Source organism: Pongo pygmaeus, chromosome 9 (genome assembly GCF_028885625.2).
Source record: "Pongo pygmaeus isolate AG05252 chromosome 9, NHGRI_mPonPyg2-v2.0_pri, whole genome shotgun sequence".
NCBI classification, from domain to species: Eukaryota; Metazoa; Chordata; class Mammalia; order Primates; family Hominidae; genus Pongo; species Pongo pygmaeus.
Window position 1 is genome coordinate 9,960,679 of NC_072382.2, and position 20,163 is coordinate 9,980,841.

The 20,163-nt window shown below is 55.7% G+C and overlaps 1 protein-coding gene across 12 annotated transcripts; it reads left to right on the forward strand.

Moving 5' to 3' along the window:
* The first annotated feature begins 263 nt into the window (after nucleotides 1–263).
* RASGRP2 (RAS guanyl releasing protein 2) lies at nucleotides 264–20,046 on the forward strand. 12 transcript variants are annotated; one of them, XM_054441124.2, is made up of 18 exons: nucleotides 264–540; nucleotides 674–898; nucleotides 3,414–3,557; nucleotides 4,254–4,356; nucleotides 4,870–4,932; nucleotides 5,278–5,409; nucleotides 6,194–6,344; nucleotides 6,548–6,721; nucleotides 6,889–7,005; nucleotides 9,308–9,589; nucleotides 10,362–10,439; nucleotides 10,784–10,906; nucleotides 11,221–11,336; nucleotides 16,771–16,912; nucleotides 17,168–17,204; nucleotides 17,928–18,107; nucleotides 19,604–19,668; nucleotides 19,833–20,046. In XM_054441124.2, the coding sequence occupies exons 3-17, from the start codon at nucleotides 3,485–3,487 to the stop codon at nucleotides 19,660–19,662; spliced, it is 1,830 nt and encodes a 609-aa protein (XP_054297099.1). In that variant the 5' UTR covers nucleotides 264–540; nucleotides 674–898; nucleotides 3,414–3,484; the 3' UTR covers nucleotides 19,663–19,668; nucleotides 19,833–20,046. The 12 variants fall into 12 exon arrangements, with proteins under 12 accessions (XP_054297099.1, XP_054297094.1, XP_054297100.1 ...); XM_054441121.2 differs by lacking the exons at nucleotides 264–540; nucleotides 674–898 and adding exons at nucleotides 1,559–1,619; nucleotides 1,877–2,542; XM_054441120.2 differs by lacking the exons at nucleotides 264–540; nucleotides 674–898 and adding exons at nucleotides 1,559–1,619; nucleotides 1,877–2,355 and having other exon boundaries at nucleotides 2,491–3,557.
* Nucleotides 20,047–20,163: the final 117 nt, after the last annotated feature.

Here is a 20,163-nt window from a genome sequence, read left to right on the forward strand (position 1 = left end):
TCTTGGCGGGCTCAACAGCAGCCGCGCCGTCACCCCCTTATCCTCCAGCCTCTGCAGGTGCGTCCCACGGCGGGGGCGGTGGTGGGAGATGGAGGGAGCGACCCGTGGGGGCGGGGCCTAGGCCTCTCCAGCCCCTTTCCTGGCGTCACCCTCCACGCCTCTCTTCCCAGTGCCGTGTCCATACTAGGTCAGCGGCCAGCCTCGCTGGCCGGGGGCGGGGCGTCTGCCTGGGTGGGGCCCACCGGGGCTGGGAGCCGGGACTTGGGCTGAGGCCTCCCGGACCACGGAGGATCCACGCTGTCGAGGGCAGGACCCAGGAGAGGGAGGAAGCAGAGGATGCTCGGCGCCTTCTTGGCTCCGCCCTTAGCCCCGCCCTACTGCGGCGTTTAAGGGTCTCTTAGCAGGTGGCTACGCTGGATCCAAAGTCGGAGGAGTGTTACGGCAGGGAACACTCGCAGACCGCCTAGGCTAGGCCCTCATTATGGGGAAACTGAGGAACAGAAAGGTCCCGTTTCTAAGTCTTGCATTACCAAGACTGAGGTGCGGGGGCGGTCCTGGATCCCCCGCCCCCAGGCTGGGAGGGGCACGCCTCGGAAGGGAGGTTTGGGGTCGGTGGTTTCACAGTGAGTGTGTTTGAAGCCAAATGGCCGGAAACCGTTACCCGCTTTCCTAGGCCCGGCTAGTGGGGACCCCAACCGCCTGCGGCTGCTCCTCCCAAGTTCCTCCCTGTTGGCCAGGCATCCGGGCCTCCAGTCTCCAAGCTGCGGAGAACCCACCGCCACATGCGGCTGCCCCTTTCCATTCGGCCCTGTGGGGAGCCAGGCTTCCGGGGCCCCGTTCCTCCTGTGTTAACTGGGCCCCCCGCCCCCATTCCCAGACATCAAGGCCGTGTCTCCAGGTAGCCACGATTTCATTCCTCTCTCCCCACAGGCCCCTCTCCCCAAAATGTTCCCATCTTGTCCTAGCCCCTCCCCCAGACTATCTCAAGGACCAGCTGTCCCCACGCCCCCGACCTCCACTAGGCCTGTGCCACCCGCTGCCTGCAGGAAGACGCCCGGTCCAGGGCCGGGTTAGCCCCGTGGGAACGGTTTGTCTCGAAAACAGGAACCCGAGCTGGGGGCTGGGCGGGGCGCCCCTTCCCCACCGCAGTCCGCTTCCTGCCCCTCCCGGCTTCCTCCACCCGACACCCAGGCAGGGCGGGGGGCACGGGGGCGTCCGCGGTGGGGGAGGGGCTCTTCGTTTCGGTCCCCCCTCCGCGTCCCGGGCGGCGGGGCCTCCGGTCGCCCACCCTCGGGGCAGCCACTGGCGCAGCCCCCCGCCCGCGGCCCTGGCCCCCCGGGCGGCGTGGCAGGGGAGGGGTTAAGCTGCCGCAGGGACCGCCGCGTGCGGGGCGAGAGGGAGCCCCCGGTGAGGGTGGCGCAGCCGGCGGTGCGGAGCTCCGCGGAGGGGCGGAGGGGGGAGGGGGCGGCCCGGCGCGGGGGCGGGGGCGGGAAGGCGGGGAGCGGGGCCGCGGCGTGGAGAGCGGGCGGGAGCCGCAGCCGCAGCGAGGCCGGCGGGCGGGAGCGCACGGAGGTGGGGTCGGCCAGGCCGGTGCGGGCTCCTTGCGGCAGGTCCCAAGAGTGAGTGGGCGAGCGCGGGCGGGGCGCCAGGCGAAGGAGGGCGCGGCCCCCAGCGACCCCCCCCCCCCAAGGGCGGCGCGGGCGGGCTGGGGGCGGCGAGCGGTGGGGAGTCTGCGGCCCGGGTCTGGGAGAGGGGGCAGCGGCCACGAGAGCTAAGGCGCGCTGGATCCCCGGAGGGCGGAGGACCTCCACGGTGCACCCGGCTTTTCCCCGCCACGTTCCAGCGGGGCCCTCCCCCGCGTACCCCCATTTGACAGATGAGAAAATTGAGGCTCCCAGAGGCCAAGTGATTCTCAAGGTCACACGAGGAAGCGGCAGAGCCAGGCGGGGACGGCTCTGGGTGGCTCCCAGGAAAAGTCCGCCTGAGAACTCCGTACAGGAGCTCCCCCGTCCTCCAGCCTGGGGGAGTGAGTATGTGTAGGGCCGGGATACCTTTCCGTGGGGCAAGGCTCTGCCAAAATCTGGGAGTGAGGGGAGTCAGGGCGCTGGGGCCGCAGGGCGGGCCCTGCACCGCAAATGGGAGGGGGGCGACGGAATGGGCGTGCGCACCCATGGGGGTGTGTGCATGTGTGTGGGAGTGTACATGCGTGGAGAGGCACTGCTTTGCGTGTGTGCACACGTGTGAGGATGTCAGCGCCTGTGTGGCCGCGGGACTCAAGGCTGGCCTGGCTCAATTGAACAGCTGGTCCAGGAGGCGACCTCGTCCGCGAGTTTTCATTCTGGGGTGGACGAGCGGGTATGTGTGCCTGAGGGTTTCTTCGTGCAGGTGTGCACAGGGCGTGGGTGCCATTGTGTGTGAGAGACGGAGGATGGGAGGCCGGTGCCTGTGGCCCGGTGCGTGTTAAGTGCGGGCGCCTGCACCTCCACGTAGGTCCCCGGCCTCCGACGAATAACTCGGGTGTGGAGTATTTGCCCCTGCCAGGGTGCGTATGACCCCGCCAGTGACCGGACTTGCTAATGGTGTCATGAACCCATCGGCCACCCTCGGCGCGGGCGCCCCCCTCTGGACACCCTGCTCCGTGCGCGCTCACAGTTCGCCTGTGCGGGGCCGGGGTCAGGAGCTGGGGATAGGGAGGAAGAGGGCCTGTGGACGAGCTGAGCCGGGACCCCTGGGACCTTTGCGGAGGTGGCCTGGGAGCGCTCAGTTCCCAGGCTCAGGCTTCCCGCTGACGCCTCCTGGCCGCAGCGGGCTCCCCCCGCCCCAGGAATGTTCCTCTCCCATCCAGTCCGCCTTCCCTAGGGCAGGCCCCTGGGGGCTGCCGCAGCCCCGCCTCGCCTTCCCGGGCTCCCGGGAGGGGGCGAGGCGGGCAGGACGCCTGGGTTCTCTCCTTCCCCCTCCCATACCAGGAGAAATTCCTCCGAGGTCCCCTCAGGCTCTGGGTTCCCAAAATAACCCTGCGGGGGAAGGGAGGCTGTGGAGGGAGGGAAGCGGGAGGAGCGCAGAGCCGAGCTGCGGGGTGCTGCAGGTGCCTCTGGGGAGAGGGCGCGAGGAGAAGGCGCCCTGCGTGGGGCTGGGCGCCAGCCAGTCCTGGGATCTTGGTTCGTCCCCATCCTCGTGAAGCCCCTCGGCCCTCCCGCGACTCCGAGGGTGGGCCGGAAGCCTCTCTGCGGGTCCGTTTCCCAACTGGCGGGTTGCACCATCCAGGGCCAGACCGTTTAACCCCGGGAGTGGCCGCGGCGGACAACTCCGCCCCTGCCCAGCAGGGGGCGTGCCCGCCCCGCCCCGTTTCTGCCCGCGGGGCCGCTCCCCCGCCAGCGCCTCCGCAGACTCCCGCTCTGCCTCTCCTGGGACAGGGGTTCGGTCCGAGCCCCGTGGGAGGCTCCCGGAGCGCAGCCTGGGCCCAGCCCACCCCGCGCCGGCGGCCATGGCGGGCACCCTGGACCTGGACAAGGGCTGCACGGTGGAGGAGCTGCTCCGCGGGTGCATCGAAGCCTTCGGTGAGTGGCTCGGGAGGGCACACGGAGCCTGAGCCTAGCCCCGAGTCTGAGCCCGGGTCCCTGCCTCCCAGGCACAGTCCAGGGCACAGCCCTGGCCTGGACCCGCCCTGGCCCGGACCCACCCAGCTCCGCAGCGTGCAGTCTCTTTAACGAAAGCCTCCTTCGCATCGCAGGGCAGAGAGATGCACGCCCTTCAGACAGATGAGGTCTCCCTTCTCTAGCCTTCCCCAGCGGCGGCGAAGGGAGGGCCGGGTCCCGGACTCTGACACTTGAGGGGCATTATCTGTCTCCCGGGGAATCCGGAGGAACTCGCTATCTCCGGCCTGGGAGCTGTTTCCGGCTAATGGGGGGCGGCTTATCTGGTGAAGGGGTGCCCCTTCCCCCAAGCGCTCAGGAAATGACCTCTGGATTCTTGACCCCGGGGAACCCAGGCTCCTTCCGCCCCAGCTGGTTCCCCTCCGGACGCTGGGCGGCTCGGGCGCTCTCCTCCTCCAGTCCTCAGGGCCTGCCTATCCCTCGCCCACCACACCTTTCCTCTCTAATTTGCCTCCTGCTCTCGGAGTCCTGGGCAAACAGGAGGTGGGCGGGGTCGAGCGTGCACCCGAAGGGCCGATACCTGGCGGGCTGCGGGGTGGGGATGAGGCATGGTAGCTGCGGACCCAGCTCAGCCACCTGTCTTTGATCCTTCGGAGTCAGATGACTCCGGGAAGGTGCGGGACCCGCAGCTGGTGCGCATGTTCCTCATGATGCACCCCTGGTACATCCCCTCCTCTCAGCTGGCGGCCAAGCTGCTCCACATATATCCTTCGCCGGCCTTGCCAAGGTCCCTGCCGTCGGAGCCCATGTGCAGCCCCTCTGCCCAGCCCAGGCGCAGAATGAGCCTGGCTCCTAAGTATAGGCCGCTCCTTATCCCAGAGCTCAGGCGTCGTCCCAGCCTCCAACTAGGGCCTAGGCTCTGCCCCCTCCTTGCTCCTGGCGACTCGGCCCTGTCCCCAGGTTCTGTCCCCCGCCGACGCCTTGCCCTCCTCCTCCCTAGAGTCTAGGGCCTGCCCCTGCTCCAGGCCTGGGTCCGCCCCGTGCATCTATCTCTCCCAGAGCCCAGGCTCTGCTCTCAGCCTCCCTCAGCACCTAGTCCTCAACCTCCACCTCCACCTCCAACCCCTCCCAGAGCTCAGGCCTCACCCCCAGCATCTCCGCAGAGCGCAGCCCCATCCCTAGAACGTGTCTCCTAGAACCAGGGCCCGCCCCCAGCCTCCCTCCACTCAGGCCTCCCTTTCTAGAGTTAAGCGGCCTCCTTAACTCTCTCCTTCACCTACCAACAATCCCGGAAGGACAACTCCAATTCCCTGCAGGTGAAAACGTGCCACCTGGTCAGGTGAGTCTTTCCTCTGGGGCTCTAGCCCCTCCCCTTTCTCCCTTCTCTCTGGCTTCAGGCTGGTCTGGAGGAGGGGGCAGGGCGCTGCTTCTGGGAGTGGGTTTGAACCCTGGCTTGTCCGGGTGGGCTGTGCTGCCACAGGCTCTCCCCTTCCTGGGTCTGGGCCTTAGTTTTCTTTTCTGCGCAGTGCGGGTGGTTGTCTCAAGGGTCTGATGTACACTTTGAGAAGGAAAGAGCTGGAACCATAGTTTGAGGCTCTTTTTGCTGCAATCTCAAATAGCTCCTTGCAGCCTGCTGGGTGATGGTGGGGGAAGGGCTATCTTGGGTGACTCCCCGCTCCTCCAGGTACTGGATCTCCGCCTTCCCAGCGGAGTTTGACTTGAACCCGGAGCTGGCTGAGCAGATCAAGGAGCTGAAGGCTCTGCTAGACCAAGAAGGGAACCTGCGGCACAGCAGCCTCATCGACATAGACAGCGTGTGCGTGGGGGGAGCACAGAGGACTGGGGGGGCACTCAGTATCCTATACCATCTGTGCTTAATAAATGTCTGTTGAACTGAATGAGTGAGGTTCATGTCGCTCTCTCACTTAAAAACCTTCCATGGCTCCCTATTGCCTTCAGTGTGCCTCCTCTGGGCAGCTTGGCGTTCCTGCCTCATCTTCCACTGCCACCGCCCATCCCACACACCTCCTCCTGTAGCTGCGTTGGGTCGGCTCCCTGTCGGCTGAGCTTCCGAGTCCTTTCCCACCATGGTGCTCTGCTCATATCATCCCCCTTGCTGCCTCCTCCGTGTTACCAAGACTCAGCTCAGGCATGAAGTCTCCGTGGGCTCTGAGGGTTCGGGGCTCTTCCGGGGTAGAATTTGTCGTTCCCTCCTCTGTTCTCCATGGCACTTTGTACAGACTCCTGTACAAAGACCTCTGTACATGTGTCACGCTGTTTTGTGATCATGTGTTTCTGTGTCTGTCTCCCTCAGTAGACTGTGAGCTCCTCGAGGGCAGGAACCGTGTCTTACTCATCTCTGTATTCCCAGCGCCTAGCACAGTGCCTGGCACAGAGTACGTTGTTCATAAACGTGTGTTGAGTGCATGACAGGGTGGGGGGAGATGAGGAGGAGTTGCTGGGACTGGGTACATTCGTGCCTAGGACAGTGCCTCGCATTATGTAGGTCCTCAGTCAGCGTGAATGGTGTGTCTGTGTGAGTGGGGGGCCACGGGGCACGCGCATGTCCAGCAAAGGGCTCACTACCCCTGCCCCCCCAGCCCTACCTACAAGTGGAAGCGGCAGGTGACTCAGCGGAACCCTGTGGGACAGAAAAAGCGCAAGATGTCCCTGTTGTTTGACCACCTGGAGCCCATGGAGCTGGCGGAGCATCTCACCTACTTGGAGTATCGCTCCTTCTGCAAGATCCTGGTGTGGCTCGAGGGTTGGGGGGTCAGGGGTCCAATGTGGGCTGGAAGGGGGTTCTAGGAGGGGCAGGGTCCCTGGGATAGGCTGGGTCACAGGGTGCATGAGGGGTTTCTGTGAAACCACTGAAGGTCAGCTGGAGGGTGAGGAGTGGCCATCAGTGAGGGGAGAGGCTGGCAAGGTGCTGAGGCCACTCCTCCTGCCCCCAGTTTCAGGACTATCACAGTTTTGTGACTCATGGCTGCACTGTGGACAACCCCGTCCTGGAGCGATTCATCTCCCTCTTCAACAGCGTCTCGCAGTGGGTGCAGCTCATGATCCTCAGCAAACCCACAGCCCCGCAGCGGGCCCTGGTCATCACACACTTTGTCCACGTGGCGGAGGTGCCTGCCTCTCCCTCCCTGTGTCTCCCAACCACCCCACATGCCAGTCAGGCCAACCCTTCCCTTCCCCTAACCCACTGCCCCACTGCCTTCTCTCTAGGTAAGCTGGGCCAAATTCTGGGCCCACTCAGTGACTCCCTGCCTCTCCCTCCCCATTTGCCTTCCAGAAGCTGCTGCAGCTGCAGAACTTCAACACACTGATGGCAGTGGTCGGGGGCCTGAGCCACAGCTCCATCTCCCGCCTCAAGGAGACCCACAGCCACGTTAGCCCTGAGACCATCAAGGTGCCTGGGACTGGGGAGGGGCTGGTGCTTCCCAGATCTGTCTTCACTGGGTCCTCCCAGCAGCACTGGGGGCTGGGCACAGCTGTCCTCATTTGACAGATATGGAAATGGAGGCTCAGAGGGGTTAAGTGCTTTTCTCAGTTTGCACAATGGCAACAGCAGAGTCGGGGCTCACAGGTTGTCATGGACCCCAAAGCTAGTACTTTTTTTTTTTTTTTTTTTTTTAAAGACAGGGTCTCTCTCTGTTGTCCAGACTGGAGTTCAGTGGTGCAATCACAAGCTCACTGCAGCCTTGAACTCCTGAGCTCAGTCGATCCTCCCACCTCAGCCTCCTGAGTAGCTGGGACTACAGGTGTACGCCACCATGCCTGGCTAATTTTTGTATTGTTATTAATTTTTTTTTTTTAGAGATCGGGTTTTGCCATGTTGCCCAGACTGGTCTTGAACTCCTGGGCTCAAGTGATCCGCCTGCCTTGGTCTCCCAAAGTGCTGAGATTATGGCTTGAGCCATTGTGCCTTGCCATTTGTACTTTCTTCTTTTCTTTCTCCTTCATTTATTATTATTTTTGAAGTATTTTGAAGTATTGAGTAATATACATATAGAAAAGTATATAAAAACATATGAGACTGGGCGTGGTGGCTCACACCTGTAATCCCAGCACTTTGGGAGGCTGAGGTGGGCGGATCACGTGAGATCAGGAGTTTGAGACCAGCCTGGCCAACATGGCAAAACCCCATCTCTACTAAAATACAAAAATTAGCCAGGCATGGTGGCACGTGCCTGTAATCCAAGCTACTTGGGAGGCTGAGGCAAGAGGAGAATTACTTGAACTCAGGAGGCAGAGGTTGCAGTGAGCCAAGATCGTGCCACTACACTCCAGCCTGGGCGACAGAGTGAGACTCCATCTAAAAAAAAAGAAAAGTGTATAAAAACATATGAATAGTTTAAAGAAAAGTTGTAAAGAAAACATTAACTACTGGCTGGGTTGGGAAATAGAACCTTGCCAGGCCCCCAAGCGCCCAGCACTTTAGAGCATAACTCCCTCCCCACGACTTTTGCAATGATGATCTTGCTTTTCTTTATAGCTTCACCATGTAGGTATGCGGTCCAAAACAATGTGGGGCTTTTTGTTGTCTGTTTTGAACTTTCTATGAATGGAATGTTGTTTGTGTTATTTTATGTCTTGCTTCTTTCATTCCACATGGTTCTGAGAGTCTTTTCATTCTGTTATGTGGAGCAATTGTTTTTTCATTTTCATTGCCATATAATATTTTATTGTATGTCTACCCCAATTCATTCATTTATTTATTTTTTTGAGATGGAGTCTCTCTCTGTCATCCAGGCTGGAGTGCAGTGGCGAGATCTCAGATCACTGCAACTTCCGTCTCCTGGGTTTACGTGATTCTCGTGCGTCAGCCTCCTGAGTAGCTGGGATTATCGGCTTGTACCACCACGTCTGGCTAATTTTTTGTAGAGACAGGCTTTCACCATGTTGCCGAGGCTGGTCTTGAACTCCTGAGCTCAGGCAATCCACCCGCTTTAGCCTCCCAAAGTGCTGGGATTACAGGTGTGAGCCACTGCCCCCAGCCTACCCCAATTTATGTATTGATTCTATTGTTGAATGTTGGGGTTTTTCCTTTTCTTTTCTTTCTTTTTTTTTTTTTTTGAGATGGAGTCTTGCTCTGTCGCCAGGCTGGAGTGCAGTGGCACTAATTTGGCTCACTGCAACCTCTGCCTCCCGGGTTCAAGAGATTCTCCTGCCTCAGCCTCCCGAGTAGCTGGGACTACAGGCATGCACCACCACACCCGGCTAATTTTTTGTTATTTTTTTAGTAGAGACGAGGTTTCCACCATGTTGGCCGGGATGGTCTCCATCTCTTGACCTCATCCACCTGCCGTGGCCTCCCAAAGTGCTGAGATTACAAGTGTGAGCCACCACGCCCAGCTGGTTTTTCCAGTTTTTGCTGTTTGGAGGGGGTGGCTGAGTATGTTCTTCCAGGTCATAGTCCTGTGCTGCCTTGCCTCCCTGAGCCTCTGTTTCTCCTGTTAAATGTTGATGATACCCTGTGTCCAGGCCTGGTTTAGAAGTGTGGTGCTTTTGGCAGTGAGTATTGCCTTGAATTCATGGCAATGAATTCAATCCCCAGGGGCTGAGAGAGCCAGTCGTGGGGGACAGTAAGGGAGGATTTTACTCTTTCACCTGTCCCTGACCCTGACTCCTCCTCATCTACTCCTACATTTCCAGGGCTGAGGTAGGGAGGATAGTTGTGGGGGTATGACCCCTCTGTCCTTTGTCCCCAGCTCTGGGAGGGTCTCACGGAACTAGTGACGGCAACAGGCAACTATGGCAACTACCGGCGTCGGCTGGCAGCCTGTGTGGGCTTCCGCTTCCCTATCCTGGGTGTGCACCTCAAGGACCTGGTGGCCCTGCAGCTGGCACTGCCTGACTGGCTGGACCCAGCCCGGACCCGGCTCAACGGGGCCAAGATGAAGCAGCTCTTTAGCATCCTGGAGGAGCTGGCCATGGTGACCAGCCTGCGGCCACCAGTACAGGCCAACCCCGACCTGCTGAGCCTGCTCACGGTGAGGAGCCAGGGGGCAGGGAGGTGGGGAGCTGGGCACCAGGGGTTGACAGTTTCCCCAGGTCCTGGCTGTGGGTGTGGCCTGGGGCTCTGGGTTCTGGCCAAGAAACTGAGATCTAGCGTGGGCTCTGGGGTTTGGAGTGGATGCTGAGGAGGGGTCCAGGCTCTGGCTGGGGCTGTGGACTGAGGTCTGATATCCAGGCTGGTATGTGGACTGTGGGCAGTTTGAACTGGGCCTGGGTCCCGGCTTGAGTTCTGGCAATGGGCTGTATTCTAGGGCTGGGCCAAGCTCTGCATTCTGTGGGCAGGGGTGGTTTCTAAGCATGGCCCTGGGCTCGGAGTGAAGTTCTGGGCTTGGCTTTGCACTTTATATTGGGGTCTAGGGTGGGAGTTGGGTTCTGGTTTAGATCCGGACAAGGTTCTAGACATTGGGCTGAGGCTTAAGTGTTAAGGTTTGGAGTGGATTCTTAGCTGCTTCTGGGCTCTGGAGGGGATCAGGGTTGAAATCAGAGCTTCTGGCTGGGTTCTGACCTGGCTTCTTCCCTGACATCTTGGCAATATGTTGTGTTCAAGGTTTGGGGCCATGCTGTGGTTTGATCTGCGTGCTGGGACGGCGTGGGGTTGCTGTGCTGTGTTCTAAGCCAGGCTTTGTCCTGAGTCTAGCTTCTGACCCGAGCTCTGAGCTGAGCCGTGGCCTCTAGGTGGACCTTTGGCCCTGGGCTCTGTGGCCGTGGGCAGGGGCCAGTGGGTGTGATCAGACCTGTGTGTCCCAGGTGTCTCTGGATCAGTATCAGACGGAGGATGAGCTGTACCAGCTGTCCCTGCAGCGGGAGCCACGCTCCAAGTCCTCGGTGAGGGGGTACTCCTTCCTGTCCACTCTGCCCCTCCCTCCTGAGAATCCCAGGATGTGAGGACGGGAAGAGTTCTTAGCAGCCATCTCACCCATCCGTCTTGTAGGACAGAGGCATCCTGGGGGTAGGGCAGTAGCGTTGGGCAGACTTCCCTCTCCCAGGGATTCCCCTCTGTGTTCCTCTGTGTTTTTCAATTTGGAAAAACAGCTGGTTCTCTGAAGTAGGTTAAACATGCCCCCTGAAGCCAGATTCATGCCCTATTTTTGCTGAGCAGAAAAAACTCTGGGCTCCCCTCTGGGCTCCCCCTGCCTCTGGCCCTAGCTCAGGCCTGACCATTTCCATAGCCAACCAGCCCCACGAGTTGCACCCCACCACCCCGGCCCCCGGTGCTGGAGGAGTGGACATCGGCTGCCAAACCCAAGCTGGATCAGGCCCTCGTGGTGGAGCACATCGAGAAGATGGTGGAGGTGAGCTCCTGCGGAGCCTGAGCAGTGTGTGGGGAGAGGCCAGTTTGCCGGAGCACTGCCCTGGAAGCCAGCATGAGTGTCCTGTTCAAGACCCAGCACTCAGCCCCCAGGAGTCACAGGGCCTGGCAGGCCAGCTGCACGGGGCTGAGGTGCCCCTGGGTAGGGTGGGGGTGGAGGTATGGAAGGGGGGTGGCGTCAGAGACCTCTCTGAGACACACCTCATCAAATGGACTGGGAACGTGGGAAGGGACAGGACCTGATGTCCCCTTTACTCTCCCCTCTTTCGGCTCTGCGTGTCCCTCTGCGTGCCCCAGTCTGTGTTCCGGAACTTTGACGTCGATGGGGATGGCCACATCTCACAGGAAGAATTCCAGATCATCCGTGGGAACTTCCCTTACCTCAGCGCCTTTGGGGACCTCGACCAGAACCAGTGAGGAGGGCTGGGGACCTGGGGGAGAGGGAAGGCAACCCAGCCCACTTCTGTCTGGGCTTCAGTTTCTTGTATGCAAGATGAGGTCACTGAGCCAGACGATCTTGGCCTGGGAAGCTGCCAGTGTGGGAAGGGGCACTTGCTTTTGTGGGGAGGAGAGGCTGCCAGCTGTGGAGGCGCAGTGGTATCTCACAAATTCAGACAGATGGGGGGCTCCACCTGAGTCTTGCAAAGGCTGTGACCTGGGGACTGTGGCTACAAAAGTGCTGTTTTATTTGTGGAGCTCACAGCTGTCAAGAAGTGTGGGCAACTTGAGCTCCTGGATAGTCTGTTCTAATGAATAGATAAGAAAGGTTTGTAATTAGCAGTACCCAGTTGCTTATCAACAGTTCATATGCTGACAATTTGGAAAAACAGCTGGTTCTCTGAAGTAGGTTAAACATGCCCCCTGAAGCCAGATTCATGCCCTATTTTTGCTGAGCAGAAAAAACTCCATTCAAAATTTAGAGTCCATCTCAGCTCGATTTATTTTTTGTTACCTGTATTTCAAAAATCTGTTGTTTTTTATTTCCACATTACAAAAATCCATGGTAAAATAAAATCTAGGTGGTAAAATACATTTATAGTGAACAAAGTGTTTAAAGTAAGAAGTGAGAGGCCAGGTGCGGTGGCTCACGCCTGTAATCCTAGCACTTTGGGAGACTGAGGTGGCAGGATCAATTCAGGCCAGGAGTTTGAGCCCAGCCTGGGCAACATAGTAAGACCCTGTCTCTACAAAAATTATTATTATTATTTTTGAGACAGAGTCTCACTCTGTTGTCCAGGCTGGAGTGCAGTGGTACAATCTCGGCTCGCTGCAACCTCCACTTCCTGGGTTCAAGTGATTCTCCTGCTTCAGCTTCCTGAGTAGCTGGGATTACAGGCATGCACCACTGCGCCTGGCTAATTTTTGTATTTTTAGCAGAGATGGGGTTTTACCATGTTGGCCAGGCTGGTCTCAAACTCGTGACCTCAAGTGATCCACCTGCCTCGGCCCCCCAAAGTGCTAGGATTACAGGCATGAGCTACTGCTCCTAGCCTAAAAAAAATTTTTTTGGATGTGGGTGGCATGTGCCTGTAGTCCCAGCTACTCAGGAGGCTGAGGCAGGAGGATCCCTTGAGCCCAGGAGGTTGAGACTGCAGTGAGCTGTGATCACACCACTGCACTTCAGCCTGGGTGACTGAGCGAGACCACCCCCATCAAAAAAAAAAAAAAAGAAAAAAAAAGGAAGAAATGAAAGTCCCCTCTTTCCTTTTGCACTGGTAGAAGTTGCCATGATTAAGCACTGTTAACAATATTAAGCTTGGCAGTATGTGGGTTCTTCCAGTCTTCTTTTCCCAGGCAGGTGCACATTGATAGAGATTTTGTTTGTTTGGTGTCTGTTTCATGGACAAACAGGATTAAAGTATAAATCCAGTTCTGCTTGTGGCTTTTATCATAGCTGCTTTATTTCTTCTCCCAGATTTTAGGCAGAGGTAGTTGAGTTCCATGTTTTCTCCCTGAGTTGGTGGGTGGATTTTTATCTAGACCACCTTTTCAGTGAGAATGACCCTTTGAGACGATGGAGGCCTCAGCTTCATGCAGCGGTCTCAGCCTTAACCCTCCACCTCCTGCAGGCCCCAGGCTGTGTGTGTGTGTGTGTGCATGTGTGTGTGTGTGTGTGTGTGTTGGTGAGGGAGAAGCCCTGGTTGGGTATCAAAACCTAGCACCTGGTTCGGCAGGAGGGAGACCAGCACCGGCTCCCAGGACCAGGCCCAGCTCACCGCTTCATTGTAAAGCTCCCTCTTTGTTTCTGGAACTTGGGTGTTTCCATTTCTTTCTTATAAAATTATCTATGCATTTACAGCAATTGTTGATATATCTTTAGGCAACATCTAGGTACCTGTAGTGAGTTCTCTTTTTTCTTTTTTTTTTTTTAATCACCCTCTCTTTTTTTTTGAGATAGACTCTCACTTTGTTGCTCAGGCTGGAGTGCAATAGCATGATCTTGGCTCACTGTAACCTCTGCCTCCCAGGTTCAAGTAATTCTCATGCCAAGCCTCCCGAGTAGCTGAGATTACAGGTACCCGCCCCCAGACCTGGCTAATTTTTTTCCTTTTTCTTTTTTTTTGAGACAGAGTTTCTCTCTTTGTTGCCCAGGCTGGAGTACAGTGGCGTGATCTCGGCTCACTGCAACCTCCGCCTCCCGGGTTCAAGCGATTCTTCTGTCTCAGCCTCCCGAGTAGCTGGGATTACAGGCGCTTGCCACCACGCCCGGCTAATTTTGTTTTTTTTTGTTTTTTTTTTTGAGACAGAGTCTCACTCTGTCACCCAGACTGGAGTGCAGTGGCGTGATCTCGGCTCACTGCAAGCTCTGCTTCCCAAGTTCATGCCATTCTCCTGCCTCAGCCTCCGGAGTAGCTGGGACTACAAGCACCCGCCACCGCGCCCGGCTAATTTTTTGTATTTTTTGTAGAGACGGGGTTTCACCATGGTCTCGATCTCCTGACCTCGTGATCCGCTAGCCTCAGCCTCCCAAAGTGCTGGGATTACAGGTGTGAGCCACCTCACCCAGCCTAATTTTGTATTTTTAGTAGAGATGGGGTTTCACCATGTTGTGCAGGCTGGTCTTGAACTTCTGACCTCAGGTGATCCACCCGCCTCGGCCTCCCAAAGTTCTGGGATTACAGGCGTGAGCCACCGCGCCTGGCCTAATTTTTGTATTTTTAGTAGAGATGGAGTTTTACCTTGTTGGCCAGGCTGGTCTCGAACTCCTGACCTCACCTCAGGTGATCCACCCACCTCAGGTGATCTGCCCACCTCGGCCTCCCAAAGTGCTGGGATTACAGGCATGAGCCACTGTGCACCCGGCCTAAAAATCACCATCGTGACAGAACTTCACGCCTTGCTTTTTGTTTTTTTTCGTCTTTGTGCTTGTTTTCCACTTAACCCTTGATCACAGACATCTTTCCATGTGCATTCATGTAGAACTACCTCATTCATTAGAACAGCTGCAGAGTATTCCACTGTGCGGTTAGTCCATCATTTCCCTAACCATCCTCCTGCTGATGGACAATTAGACTGTTCCAGTTTTTCACTAGGATTGTATGCCAGGCTGCCATGAACGTCCTTTTACTGATCCTCTCAGGCCAGTATTTCTGTAGGAGAAATTCCTAGAAGTGGGATAATTGGATCAAAAGATATGCACATTCTAAATTAGGAGAGAGACTGCCAAACTGACCTCAGACAAGGTTGTACCAGTTTGCACCCCCATCAGCAGCATACAAGTGCCTGCTTCCCAACTTCCTCGCCAACAGTGGATGCTATAAAAAGCTTCACAATTTTGCCATTCTCATTGGCAAATGGTATCTTGGTTAAATTTGCATTTCTTTAATACTAATGGGAGTAGGGTATCTTTTCATATGTTTATTGGCCATTTATTTCTTCTGTCAATTGACTGTTCAGATTCCTTGTCCATTATTCTACTGGGTTTGTTGGTCTTTATCTCATTGATTTTTAGAATCTCTGTTAATAGATATTAACCCTTTGCTGTTGAATGTGTTTGCAAATATTTTCTCCCTGTCTGTCATTTATGTTGTCTTTTTCCATATAAAATTTAAAAACTTTTGTGTGCTCAATATGTCAGTCTTTTCCTTTCTGGCTTCTTGGATCTGTGTTCTGTGTAGAAAGGCCCTCAGCCCCTCAAGATTATAAAATTATTATCTTATATCTTTTCTTTTTTTTTTTTTTTTTGAGACAGGGTCTCTTGCCATGTCACCTAGACTGGAGTGCAGTGGCATGATCTTGGCTCGCTGCAACCTCCACCTTTCAGGTTCAAGTAATTCTCGTGCCTCAGCCTCCCGAGTAGCTGGGATTATACATGCCCGCAACCATGCATGGCTAATTTTTGTATTTTTAGTAGAGACAGGTTTTTACCATGTTGGCCAGGCTGGTCTCGAACTCCTGACCTCAAGTGATCCGACGGCCTTGGCCTCCTAAAATGCTGGGATTACAGGCGTGAGCCACCTTGCCCGCCCTGTCTTATATCTTTTCAGATAATTTTATAATTTTATTTTTTGCATGAGTGTCTACAAAAAGTCCAGTGAGAACAGTGAGAATTTAGTTTTCATGCACAGTATGAAGAACGTAGGCTTGTATTTTTTTTTTTTTTTTTTTTGAGACGGAGTCTTGCTCTGTTGCCCAGGCTGGAGTGCAGTGGTGTGATCTCAGCTCACTGCAACCTCCACCTCCTGGGTAGGCTTATATTTTTTTTCTTTTCTTTTCTTTTCTTTTTGAGACAGAGTCTCTTGCCGTGTCACCCAGGCTGGAGTGCAGTGGCATGATCTTGGCTTGCTGCAACCTCCACCTCCCAGGTTCAAGTGATTCTCATGCCTCAGCCTCCCGAGTAGCGGGGATTATAGGTGCCCACCACTATGCCTGGCTAATTTTTTGTATTTTTAGTAGAGATGGGGTTTTGCCATGTTGGCCAGGCTGGTATCGAACTCCTGACCTCATGATCCACTCGCCCCGGCCTCCCAAAGTTCTGGGATTACAGGCGTAAGCCACTGTGCTAGGCCCTATATTTTTTTCAAATGGCCAGTTATCCTAATGCTCCCTTGATTTGATGGACCACCTGGATCACACATTATGAGCCCCCTCAAAAGCAGGTGGGAGTCTCAAGCGAGGGCCAGTCCCGATGGGAATAGCACTTGGTGGCTGAGGACCCTCCTATCTGTGCAGACACTGTTGTAAAACTTCACATGCATTATCTAATGTAATCCTCACCAAAATCCTATGAAATGTAGGAATGATCATTACACCCATTTATATATAGATAAGGAAACGGAGGGACAGGGAGATTACTCCACTATGGGTCAAGAGGCAGGGAAGTAGAGCTGCGATTTGAACTGAGGTCTGTGTCTAGAACACGTGCTCATTCTTTCCGTAAAACGTATTCACAGGTGAAAAAGGGCTTCTGCGGAAAGCCCTGGGTTATGTGGGAAACCCTGGATTTACAGGTGTCTTTCCAGCAGGATGATGCAGGAGAGGGAGGGATGCGATTTCTCCCAATCTCTCCTGGTCCTAGAACTCATTAGAGAGTTCTCCCTGCTCAGGGCTCCCGACTGGTGTTGCACACAGTCCTTTTAGTTTGCACACCAAGTGTGAAGTGGGCAGGACAGGCCACTGTTCTGAGAAGGAACCCAGAGAAAGGGACTGGCCCAAGACCACACACTGGTTAGCGGCAGTTCCCACATCTGCCTGACCCCTAGTCCAGTGCCGCCTTTTCTTTACTCTGCACCAGGAGTCCAAAATCAGGAGTTCCATGAGGACACTGGTAACAGTGGGATGGGTTAGGCCAGCGGTGGATGGTCCTGGGGAGGGCCCGAGCTGAGACGCCCCTGCAACTCCCCACAGGGATGGCTGCATCAGCAGGGAGGAGATGGTCTCCTATTTCCTGCGCTCCAGCTCCGTGTTGGGGGGCCGCATGGGCTTCGTACACAACTTCCAGGAGAGCAACTCCTTGCGCCCTGTCGCCTGCCGCCACTGCAAAGCCCTGGTGAGAGCCCCTTTCCCGGCTCACGGCCCAAGCCACGCCCCTCCAGCCCCGGCCCCACCCTCCCTTGTGGCCCCGCCTCTGCCAGAACCCTTCTCAAGCCAGGAAAACCTGGTTAATTCCATTTGCCTCTCCTCCTGTGGTTCTGCCCCTGGCCCTGAGGCGGGCTCTAAAGCCCTAGTCTCACCCTCAAGAAGGAAGAAGTAGAGTCATCACCTTTAAATCCCTCCTCCCACCACGGCGCCTCCTCTATTGCAGATCCTGGGCATCTACAAGCAGGGCCTCAAATGCCGAGGTGAGATGGAATGACTGGAAGGGCTGCTGGGCAGTGTTTTTTTTTTTTTTTTTTTTTTTTTTTTGGGAGAGTTACTATTTTGGTGGGGCAATTGCCGAGGAGTGAAGTACCTTGAAATCAGAGGCGCATGGCCGGGCATGGTGGCTCAAGCCTGTAATCCCAGCACTTCGGGAGGCCGAGGCAGGCAGATCACCTGAGGTCAGGAGTTCAAGACCAGCCTGACCAACATAGCGAAACCCCGCCTCTACTAAAAATACAAAAAGTAGCTGGGCGTGGTGGCACCACCTGTAATCCCAGCTACTTGGGAGGCTGAGGCATGAGAATCGCTTGAACCTGGGAGGCGGGGTTTGCAGTGAGCCGAGATCACGCCACTGCGCTCCAGCCTGGGCAACAGAGAGGGCTCTGTCTCAAAAAAAAAAAAAAAAAAAAAAAAACCAAAACCAAAACCCCACAAAATCAGAGGCTCAAGATGATTGATGTGAAGGGAGTGGCCTTTAAGAGGCCATTTATTTTGATGAGGCAGCTGCCCAGGAACAGAGAACATGGGAGAAGGCATAGACTGACAATTAGGAGGAGGAGAACACTTTGGAAGGAGACTCTTATTTTGGTGGGGCAGCTGCTCAGGAACAAAGGTTCCTGGTGGGGGGGGCGCAAGCCTGAGGGATGGGATGGAGGGTATTCTGACCAATGGCCCTGGCTGGCTCTCCATTTGCCCTCCCCCAGCCTGTGGTGTGAACTGCCACAAGCAGTGCAAGGATCGCCTGTCAGTCGAGTGTCGGCGCAGGGCCCAGAGTGTGAGCCTGGAGGGGTCTGCACCCTCACCCTCACCCACCCACAGCCACCATCACCGCGCCTTCAGCTTCTCTCTGCCCCGCCCTGGCAGGCGAGGCTCCAGGCCTCCAGGTAAGAGGGAGTCATTCTGTACCGGCCTGTGGAGGGAGGGATCAGGGCCATTGGGGTAAAGAACGCAGGACGGAAGCCATTCCAAAGTGTAAATTCTCTTTTTGTGGTGAGATAATAAAGAAGGGACAGGCCGGGTGCGGTGGCTCACGTCTGTAATCCCAGCACTTTGGGAGGCTGAGGCAGGCAGATCATGAGGTCAGAAGATCGAGACCATCCTGGCTAACACAGTGAAACCCCGTCTCTACTAAAAATACAAAAAAAAAATTAGCCAGGTGTGGTGGCGGGCGCCTGTAGTCCCAGCTACTCGGGAGGCTGAGGCAGGAGAATGGCATGAACCCGGGAGGCGGAGCTTGCAGTGAGCTGAGATCACGCCACTGCACTCCAGCCTGGGCAACAGAGCGAGACTCCGTCTCAGAAAAAAAAATAAAATAAAGAAGGGACAGGTAAGGGTGCCAGAAAGTGGCCAGGAAGCCCTGGACCTTCTGAGGCTGAGGAGAGAGACCCTAATTTATAAAGAGGTATAAAAGTGAAAGAGGCTTCAAGATTCCAGTTACAGTCTTATTTTGTTGGAGGGGTTAACGAAGGATTGGAGAAGGTGTTACATGAGCCATTGGCTTGCCTTTCCCTTTCTGGCTGCTCTGGAGGCTCTTCTGGGGAAAGTCCCTTGCCCTGATAATGTCCTGGCAGCTCTCTTGGGGTCTTTGATGGTTTTAGGTCAGTTTGCTGAATGACAGCTGGCCAAATGATTATTTTGCTGAGAACAGTCTGAACAACTATGTTAAACTGGGGTCTAAGGTAGTTGATCACAACTGTTTGGGTTGGCATAAGTCCTCAAAAAACAGAGGCAGGCACAGGGCATATATCCTCAAAAATAGAAAAGATAAATCCATTTGCATTGAGCCTTCCAGAAGTGCTGGGGTCTAAAATGTGAAATACACACAAAATTGACATTTAAGCAAACTGCGCTGACAAATCTGTGGCTGAAAAAGCTGTGGCAAAACAAAAACATAGAAAAAGAGCCTCAAAAATTGGGCTGAGGCTGGGCCTGGTGGCTCACACCTGTAATCCCAGCACTTTGGGAAGCCAAGGTGGGTGGACCACCTGAGGTCAGGAGTTGGAGACCAGCCTGGCCAACATGGCAAAACCTCATCTCTACAATACAAAAATACAAAAATTAGCTGGGCGTGGTGGCAGGCGCCTGTAATCCCAGCTACTTGGGAGGCTGAGGCAGGAGAATCGCTTGAATCTGGGAGGTGGAGGTTGCAGAGAGCTGAGATTGCGCCATTGCACTCCAGCCTGGGCGACAGAGAAAGACTCTGTCTCAAAAAAAAAAAAAAAAAAAAAAAAAAATTGGGCCGTTAGGTCACGCAAGGAATTGATTTTTGGTGGATGGGTCTGCTTCTGGGATGATGTGGATGCCTCCTGTGGAGAGGGGAAGGGTTGATGAAGTCCCAAGGACCTGGAAGTGTGTTCTGCAGCAATCCCCCTCCCAGCAGAGATCCGTGAGGAGGAGGTACAGACGGTGGAGGATGGGGTGTTTGACATCCACTTGTAATAGATGGTGAGTCCTCCCACAGCTGGCACCAGAGCTCCCCACTGAGGGCTGGGGTGGGGGTGGGGAGTATCAGGGAAATGGGTGCTTTATCCAAATGGCTCCAAGCCAGGTGGGCTACCACCTTGTTGTTGGGGGGGTGTCTTCCTCACAACCTGTTTTTCTCTTCCTAGCTGTGGTTGGATCAAGGACTCATTCCTGCCTTGGAGAAAATACTTCAACCAGAGCAGGGAGCCTGGGGGTGTTGGGACAGGAGGCTGGGGCTGGGGGTGGGATATGAGGGTGGCATGCAGCTGAGGGCAGGGCCAGGGCTGGTGTCCCTAAGGTTGTACAGACTCTTGTGAATATTTGTATTTCCAGATGGAATAAAAAGGCCCGTGTAATTAACCTTCACCATCAGCGCCTAGAATCCTGGGGGGTGGGGGGATGGTATACTTTACAGGATGACAATCTTGGGAGCTAGAACTTTGTAGCCAGAGAAACTTGGGAGGTCTGGAATCTCAT